This window comes from Synchiropus splendidus, chromosome 2, assembly GCF_027744825.2.
Source record: "Synchiropus splendidus isolate RoL2022-P1 chromosome 2, RoL_Sspl_1.0, whole genome shotgun sequence".
Classification (NCBI taxonomy): domain Eukaryota; kingdom Metazoa; phylum Chordata; class Actinopteri; order Syngnathiformes; family Callionymidae; genus Synchiropus; species Synchiropus splendidus.
The window spans coordinates 14,698,687-14,708,075 of NC_071335.1; the positions used below are offsets into that span (position 1 = coordinate 14,698,687).

A 9,389-nucleotide genomic window follows, 5' to 3' on the forward strand; every position below is an offset into this window, starting at 1 on the left:
AATGTTACTTTTTTTTTTCTATTTCCTTGTCTAATGAGAATGTGATGCATGTAGCTCATTCATGAATCATCTTCTATGCCTTGTGACTTGACCCAGCTTTATTTAAATGTGGGTGAATCATACATGTGCCTTGATCAAGTAGAAAATGAGTGAATTCTTCAGTACAGCAAGGCACAGTCCGCTAGTGCCTCCAAACATTACGCCTGAAAATGATGAGGGGCAAAGCATTTTAACGTCCTGATGTTTATAAGTGTTTTCACCAAATGACTTGACTTTAATGCCATGGTTACCTCCCTGGTTTGGCAGGTGTTTCTCTCTTTCTGTCCTCCAATTTCAAAATCACTTGAAATGTCCTCACCAACTGTGGGGCCACTGTTGATCCAATCGATGGATGGATGGATGGAGGATAGATAGATAGATAGATAGACAGACAGACAGATAGACAGACAGACAGATAGATAGACAGATAGATAGATAGATAGATAGATAGACAGACAGATAGATAGACAGACAGATAGATAGACAGATAGATAGATAGATAGATAGATAGATAGATAGATAGATAGATAGATAGATAGATAGATAGATAGATAGATAGATAGATAGATAGATAGATAGATAGATCCCTCCCTCCATGCCGTCTCACTTGGCAACAGCATGTCTACTGCAGAGGTTTCTTGCACGTTTAAAGGCGTCAACGCCACAAATTCAGTATGATATTTAAAACGGCAGATGACCAGCCTTTCTCGGGTGTTGCTTTAAGACCGTATCGAGCTAATCCGCTGCTGTTTTGTGCGTGTCAGATGCAGCGTTCTTTGGCCACCTGAATGTTTTGCAAACGTCCAGAGTGACAGCTGCTTCCGCTGAGTGCTCTCCGTGTCTCTCGGAGCATCCCTCATTTTTACAGTCTAAAGAGTGTCATGCTGGCAAAAATATTGAGCCTTGTCACATCAAACCAATGGCATTTTATTTACCTTTAAAGCGCTCAAATTGCGCTGTTTTCGCCCGCGTGTCTGCAGCTCTGCCAACAAAGACGATCTACTGGAGGGTGAAAACAGCACACTTTGAACACTTTAAATGTAAATAAGATGTGAGGAGTTCATGATTCAAGTTCATATCATTGCCGAGATTTTTTCATAAGTCAGTCTCCATGCTGGACCGCTAGAACTAGAGGATCGCTAGAAGTGAACCTCATGCATTTTCTGCAGCACAGACAGCAACAGTGCACCCGCGGCTTATAGACCAGTGCGGCTTATGGACATAAAACATCTATTTTCCTTCTTAGATTTTGTGGGTGCAGCTAATATTGCGGTGCGCTCCATAGTCTGGAAAAAAAGGACAGACAGACAGACAGACAGACAAAAATGAGCTTCAAATGTGAGGCACTAAGTGGGTAAAAAAAGAAATGTGTCGCCGCCAAGTACTTTTCTTGTTGCTTAATGAAATCAGCCCATTACATTTCTTCAAAACTCACAGTTGAAATGGGAAAAAATCCTTCTAAAAACTTCCTTAAAAATGAATGCAGGACTGACAGCTGTGTAGCAGGTTGGTGGTGAAGGAGGGCAATTTATGACGCTAACCACAGAGAAGCCTTGAATTAGCTTCAATACTTTAAGGGAAACCGATTCTGTTTAAACGCCTTTTTCCTATCAAAGGACGCAGTTGAGTTTGGGTCCCTTGGTGCAAACTAAAACATGAAGATGAAACAGACCCTCCCTGTCATTTTTCTGCCCTTGATCAATTTTGCATTTTTTTTCTTTTCTCTTCTTCTCTTTTTTTCAAGTGTGTGTGGCGTTGCTTAATGTTGCCATCTTGGAACATGACTCTTAAAGGGCGGTAAAGTCGCCCCTTGACCCTTTGAAGACAGGAATCTCCGCCCCTATCACCATGCCCCGCCCCTTCACTAACCTTCAACGCCGCCCTTGGTCTTTATGCGGAAAGACTTCACGAAGCGTGGTTGTTTGTTTGAGATGTGCTCCATCCGCCAGTGTCAAATCAGTGGAAGTGGTAATTGGTTGCTTGCCAGTGAAGAGCCTATTCATTCTGCCTTTTCCTTCCATGCGTTAAATTTCCCTCACAGCAACAGTCACTTGTGGTGTGACGCTTCTTCTCAGTCACTCTCTTCTTATTATCAGAATGTTCTAATCCACTCTTTCTTCTTCTCCAAGCTCTTCATTTCTGCTGTGAATAATAGCAGGAATGAAGAAGATAGTCCCACTGCAAGACAAGAGTTTGTTGGCCATCGCCTGTCTCAACCTACATTTATTCATATTTAAAATGTTCACCTTGCAGCAGGTAAAAAGGGACAATGATGGTGCTGTGGAACAAGATCCGCCATCTCAAATCTTTGGCGAATCATTGAAAAGAAATTCAACTTTTATAGAAGTTTATTTGTTGAGTGCATTTTTCTTTCACATTTCATGTGCTTTAAGTCTACGAGGAACTCTTGTGGAAGTCCATTGGGAAATAGATATTTTCAGTACCCGTATCCAGCGATCGCATTCAGCGCTTTTGCAGCTTATCTGTCCTTGTTCACACAATCTCGCAGTGTAGCCGAGTGTAGTCTTTGCGAGTTGGTGCTTTTCTTTCCTCTGATAAAAGTGACTCGGGTCCTGGATCCGTCAAAACCATTGCTTCTGTCAAAAAAATGAGAATCACTTGACCTGCCAAGCACTTCGAAATGATTTAACTTTCCTTTCTGCTTTGGAACTGGATCAGCATGAAAAAAAAAATCTGTCCCATATTTCCAAGCGAAAGCTGCTTTTATTCACCATTTCCCAAAGAGGACATTTGGGTCCACTGAACTCTGCTAAACTTACGATTAGATGATGCGACCGACACACACAGTTTACTGAATGAACAGCTTTAGACTTGTACGTTTTATGACACGTCTGTTGCTGTTAATACTAAACCTCAGCGCTTGTTTGCCCACTGGACGGTGAAATAAAATTAAAAGCAGATGAAAAACAAGATCTCCCACGCGGTACATTATGGTACGGTCACGGTATGATACATTAACCGACGGCCTTCCACCACTGGAGGGCAGTGTTTCTCATGAACTCTACCAAGGAAGTCAAGTTTTTGATGGCGTTGGTCTATCTGTGTTCAAAATAATGTGATAAATTATGGACAGATTCGGATGAAATTTTTCAGACAAGGAACGAATGATTCAATTTTGGGATAGATCTGGATCGTCATCTGGAGCTGGGAATGTTTTGAAGGATGTTGTATTGGGAGTGGAAGCTGAAGCTGGTTGGCCAAGGTTTGTGCTCTCTGAGTGCTTTTCTGGTTTCACATTATTTGTAACAAAAGTGTAGAAATAATATTGGAGAGATAAAATGATCTTCATGGTTATTTAATGCTTTTTTTTTTTTTTTTTTTTCGCAAAACAGGTAGATATTTCAATAGAGAATGAATGGTGTTTGGCCCTCAACTACGACTGTGTGATGAATATTGTTATAACTTTATGAGTGGTTGAAAACTTTTTTATTACAACCCATAAACTACTAAGCTGAGTCGTCCGTTAAAAACAAGACCAAAAAGAGATGAGATTTACTTACAGATGTAAAAACCCCTTAGTTTGAGTCTGCTTTTGGGAACTATTTGAAGTAGATGACAGCAGTAGTGATGAGGCAGGTCACGCAGGGAGGGTGAGGCAAGGCCGTGGATACATATGTATGCCAACAAGAAGAGTTTAAAGTGGGATTTTACAGGAAGCCAGTGTAGAGATCTCAGTGTTGGAGGTTTGTAAGTGCCCACTAGAAGATGGACAGTAGCATTCTGCACCAGTTGCAGGTGGGTGAGGAAGGTCTTGCTCATCCCATAATGTATATGTGTATGTGTATAGGGCCCATCTACTTCTTCCTCATGGGACCTACCTCCAACGGGAGTCAGTGGAGAGGCGAAAGTTATTTTCTGATCTTGCTTGTAATATGCCTCACATATGTCTGTGAATTTGAAAGACATTCTAATGCCGTGAGAGCACTGCTCTTCAACATCAAAAGTTGCTTTAGGTCTTGGGTGATATGTAGCTACAAGCTACAATGCGTGTCGCAGGCTTGTCTCCTACGGGACAATCTCTACATGGTCGCGGCCAGTGTTTAACTATGTCAGCTGATGTTGCAAGCTTCTACCTTTGATAGTTTAGTACCTTTAGAATCTGCCTTAGCGCCGGAGAAGTCGGATTCTGATTTGTAGTTCAAATAATTATGTTTTTTCACCACCAAATGAATCATCAATTACACAACAAACATAGTCGAACATCATTATGATTTAAATGGTACAGCATATGTGCGATCCACAGCATGAGGCAAGGTGGACCAGAAAATCAGAGACTTCCATTCAGTTTTTTTACGATCTTATCTTATCTTACGGTCTTACGGCTTATGCTCCTTATTGCAGTTGTCCAGATGCGCTGACAATAAGAGCATAAATGAGCTCTCCAGAATGCCTCCTGGGTAAAGTCTGTTTTACTTGAACTAGCTGTCTGAGGTGGAAAAAAAGAAACCACTGAAGGTATTTTGTTTTCACGTCTGGGCTGCGAGACGCTAAGTTTTAATACATTTGCCAAGAATGGTGGCAGTGGTGTGTCATTGAATTGACTAGACAGCTGCAAATTTGTGGTAGTTTGAAGTTCTTGAAAAGAAAAAAATTATAAAGGAAGTGATGGCGCCCACGACAGAGAACACTATTCATGATAGCACCCGCTGAAGCAGTTTAAGTGTATTATTTATTTTTCTTCAAAATATCTTTGGGATGATCATGTGGTTTCCCAAGGTTTTGGTTTGTTCACGTGTCAGTAGATGAAATATGGTTATTGAACACAAATGAAATCAAGAGTAATGAGTCATTTATTCTGGAAAAACTGGACCCCGAGCTCAAAAAGGTTAAGAACCCCTGCTCATGAACATCAATGCTCTGGCATCACTCAAACAGTTAAGAAGGCTCCGGACATTTGATGCAGCTGTCACATGAATGTACATCTGACAGTCTGACTGAATGAAATTCCATGTTTCCTAAAACTGAGACGGAGGGGAAGCAAGTACTAAGACAAACATAAAGGGACCCAAGGTAGAGCTATGTGGCACACCATGGAGGTTGGTTGTGTAAAAAACAGCCATGTATCTTCAACCGCACCTGTTTTTTTTCTCTGTTTCCAGATCCTACTAGATGCAAACACCATCAAGCTGGGCAACATTCCTCTGGGCAGTGCCGTGGACCCACTAGAAGGGGCACCAGCGGGCACGACCTACACCAAACAGATTGTGTATGAGCTGTGTTCCTGTGCTAATGGAAAGCTCTACCTGTCCCCAGCAGAGAAAGGCTCCACCTGCCAAACCACAAGTAACTTTTGTCTCTGGAGTTGAAAGTGGACTAAACTTCAAACGTAATGAACAGAGGAATTCTGGGCCGTTGCTAGCCGCCGGACTCTGAGGAGAGCTACTTCTGGCTAGCAGACCAAAATGTCCCGGAATCCGGGATAAGGACGAGGAGGTGACAGTCCATTTTCCAATCAGAAATTTGGGATTACAGTTCCGTAGGATGCACACCATCACAGGCTGTCAGGGCGTGAAGCCAATGCTAGCTGATGGAGGAAGTTCACAGAGACGGACATTTTCCAGATGACCAAATGGACCTGAGGCGATGGACGAGTTGATGGGACGCAACAGAGGAGTAGAACTGAAGACCTCTTATGGACATGTGAACTCACATAACATGATCTGAGATCCGAGAATCTTAGAATAGCAGAGCAGAAAAGTTGTATTTTACTTCACTGTCCCGGAGTCCTCCTTTATATTTCAGATGAACTGCAACATTGCAAGTCGGGACATGAGTCTTGGTTAGCGAATGGAAGGGAAACAAATTAAACAGTGGTTTGATTCATTGGGAAGCTAAAGCTAGCTAATGGACCAATCTATACCAGAAAGGCCTTCCCCCTTCTCTAGAGTTCCAACCCAAAAATTAATGTGTGAATCCGATCCATCATCTTCCGCCTGTTTGTAATTCAGAACTGAGTTTCCTGTGAGGTGTGGGTCAGTCGACACACGCCCACATACTTGTTTTGATGTTGTCCTCCAACTCTTTTGTGACTTTTATTCTCTTTTCTGGTGTCACTCCAGTCACTTTTTCTGTACCCTGTTCTTGCCATGCCCGTTCCTCAACTGTGTACAAATTGACTCCAACGTTTTCCAAATTAACTTGTTGCTTTCTGCCCTGCAAACTCACACAATTGAGTCACATTTTTCTCCGGTTAAAAGCGTCACGGGAAATTCAAAGTATATTTTAGAGGAGTTTGTTTTATACCTGAAGCTCCAGCGGGTAATCCATGTGAATGGCCTGTGAAGTCTGAAATGTGTGTGGCAGAAATCTCGCTAGAGGGCATTATGAATGGATTGTGTTTGTGTACGGACTCCGCAGAATGAAGGCCCTGAGGCGCACTTTCTTTTTTAAACAAAGCGATACACAGGTGCCTTTGCTGCTGTTGGTAAAAGCACATCACAGTCTGAACGTTAACACTAGCCTCAGCGGACCATCTGCAAGTGTCTTTGGGCAGAATTATTTATCAACATACCTGTCTATTTATTTAGTTTTTGGCACTTTTCTTTCCCCTGGTTTTCCCATCCACTCGATAAATCAAGCTGGAAAAAGAACAATCCAATCCACGTTTGAAAGTTTATTTTTCAAGAGTTCCCTTATGGTTTATTGATAACAAAAAAGCACAAATTATGCCATGTATATAACAATAATAATAAAATATGGAATAAAATATTGTTTTTATGACAATACCTGCTTTCCTGTGTGTTGATACATACATTTAAAACAAACAAATATATATATATATATATATATATATATATATATATATATATATATATATATATATATATATATATTTTTTTTTTTTTTTTTTTTTTTTTTTTAATAAAATCGATTCATCAGTTTGAATCAGTTTTCCTGTCCATGTACATGCACATGTGATCCCCCATGTTTGACGTTCTTGGTAGTCCTTGTTGTTCATTCAATGTAAAGTGTGTATTTTGAGAGGAAACCTAGGAATTGGACCAGGGAAAGAAAGTTTGAATGCATCTCTTTCAATGCATGAAAGAGACTGGGATGCACTGTATAGTTGGATCAAATAACTCTGTCGCGTGTACACTAGCTATTTGTACTCGCAGAATCAAAACAGAACATCAACTCTACAGAGTTCTTGTGAACTCTGCCTTTTTAGGGCAAACCAGCCCTCCATCTCCGAGGGTTCAGCTCTCTGACACTAGCCTGTCTGGAACTACTAGAAACTTAGCAAATGCAACAGACGTGACAAAAGTCAGTTGAGCTACTCAAAAACAAGAACCATCATGATCCAACACTAGTCCATCAGGTGATGTGTCAAGCCAGAGGAGGAGACTCGCTTAGCTAGCTAGCTAGCTAACAGCCCAACTATCTCACTTCCTGTTACAAATATTTCTGTTTCTATTCCTGTGTCTTTTTGCTCCTGTGTCCTTCTGTTATTATTCCCTCAAATACTGTTGAATGTTTTTGTTCTTCTCGGAAGATCACGCCATCTATACAAATGTATTTCATACTTTTTTTTTTCATTTCATTCAGCATATTTAACTTGATTTAATTTCATTTTGTTAAATCATGTTACTTTTAAAACTTGGCACGATCATTTATGTTTAACTCTCTAATTGAAACACTTGGTTTAACTCCCAATTGTTGAGTGGTGGACGATTAAGAGGTGCGACTGTAGCAGGAGAAGTTTGGGTGTGAGGTCAGTGAGACAACTTGACATTGTCCTTTCACACAGGAACACTGACTCAGCCTAATTGGCTGAGTCAGCTGCCCCGGGAGTCGTGGAGGTTACAATATGGCCATTATTCATCCAGCCACTGCCACCATCACAGGCAGTTTAACTGACTCTGGTCTTCTCTTGGAGGTTTCATCTGCAACTTTCTAACTTTCAAGACCCTCTGGTGTAAGTGACGGTCAGGTGACAGCAAGAAATCATGATTCTCGTCTTGCTATAAAAGCCAATCGAGCAAGTGTTTTATATCCTGAATCCAAAGAAAGATTGACTGAAAGACTGAACTGAGGTAAAGTATTTGTCCTTTACCTAGCTGAAGTTTCATTGTGCCACTTCCCCCGCAGAGCAAACGCCCATCTCATGGTCATGTGGCCCAGCAAGACCTTTCAAAACATAGTTTGGCCAATGCTGATTTAAAGTGCCTGAAAAACTACATTGCTCCCAACGCTTGGTGACACTGTGACCCGCGAAGATAGCAGCGCCCTTTGAAAGTCGTGATTATAAATGTCAACAACTAATCTGGGAACTTCCAGACTTGGACTCTTTTAAAATTTTCGGTCCCTTGCCAAATGAACTTTCACCCCTGTCCCTATCGACTGACTCACCCGAGTTGGTGTGGATCCTCCGGCACAACAGCAGCAGGTCCACGATATTTGGATTTTATTTCCCTTCGTTTTGCAAAGAACCGGATAAGATTGATACCTTCAGAGTCCGTCCGGGATTGACTGAAGTATTTGACTGCCTCATACAAACTTTTTTTAAGAGCTATTTCCAATGTTGTTTTGGTGGCTGTTCGTAACAAAGCCTCTCAAATACTGAATGCTGGAGTCAAATTTGACTTAACCAAAAGGCATCTCTGAGCCAATGGGGTTCACTGGAGCACACAACTTACTTCATAGAAAATAATCTCATCCATCACCAGTCTCTATTACCATTTCATTTGTTAAATCAGTCGTCATGTTTTGTAACAGCCGCTTCTCTCTCGGGGCTCAGAGAAACCTCGAGCAACTGAACACCAGTCAGACTGCTATTATCAGTCACTCATATAACCCACTACACATTAAATACCCCGGCGCTGTAAAAGTGTTTATGACATTGCTTCATAACAATAATACAAAGTTAGGCTATTGAACTATGTTCTTCATAAAACAATTAAAAAGGTTAAGATAAAACACACAAAACTGAAAGTGTTTTCAATTTCCTTCAAACAGATGATGCTTAGTTTTCACTTTTCCTGGCATAAAACCTTGCTGTATCTCCCGGGAGCCGCACATAAATTAACAGCTCACCTTGGCCTTGTTTTTGTCCCTCAGTTGTTCCACCTATTGTTGATGTTTGTGTTGCTATTGTTGTGTACATCTACCACCAGGGAAGAGGCGCTCTGGCATGCAGTCCCTTCATTCTGCAATGACATGCTGCTTCTAAATAGAACAGGTAACAGTCACACGATGGGCAGAAAATAGAGAGGCATATCGAGGTGAAGTATATTCCATCACTCAACATTTTTATTTTTTTTTTGTTCCTGTGACTGGTTATTAAGCCCCCTCAAAAGACAAATATGCATATGAAATGGGGATGAGGTATA

At 41.2% G+C, this 9,389-nt stretch overlaps 1 protein-coding gene across 2 annotated transcripts in view; it reads left to right on the plus strand.

Annotated features, from left to right (window-relative positions):
• LOC128754737 (zeta-sarcoglycan-like) overlaps positions 1 to 6,724 on the plus strand; it is a 263,859-nt gene extending 257,135 nt beyond the window's left edge. For both annotated transcript variants that reach the window (XM_053857566.1, XM_053857567.1), the window contains exon 10: positions 5,160 to 6,724. In XM_053857566.1, the coding sequence (XP_053713541.1) occupies positions 5,160 to 5,366 (207 nt within the window). In that variant the 3' untranslated portion in view covers positions 5,367 to 6,724. The remainder of the gene's footprint in view (positions 1 to 5,159) is intronic.
• The last annotated feature ends 2,665 nt before the right edge of the window (positions 6,725 to 9,389 follow it).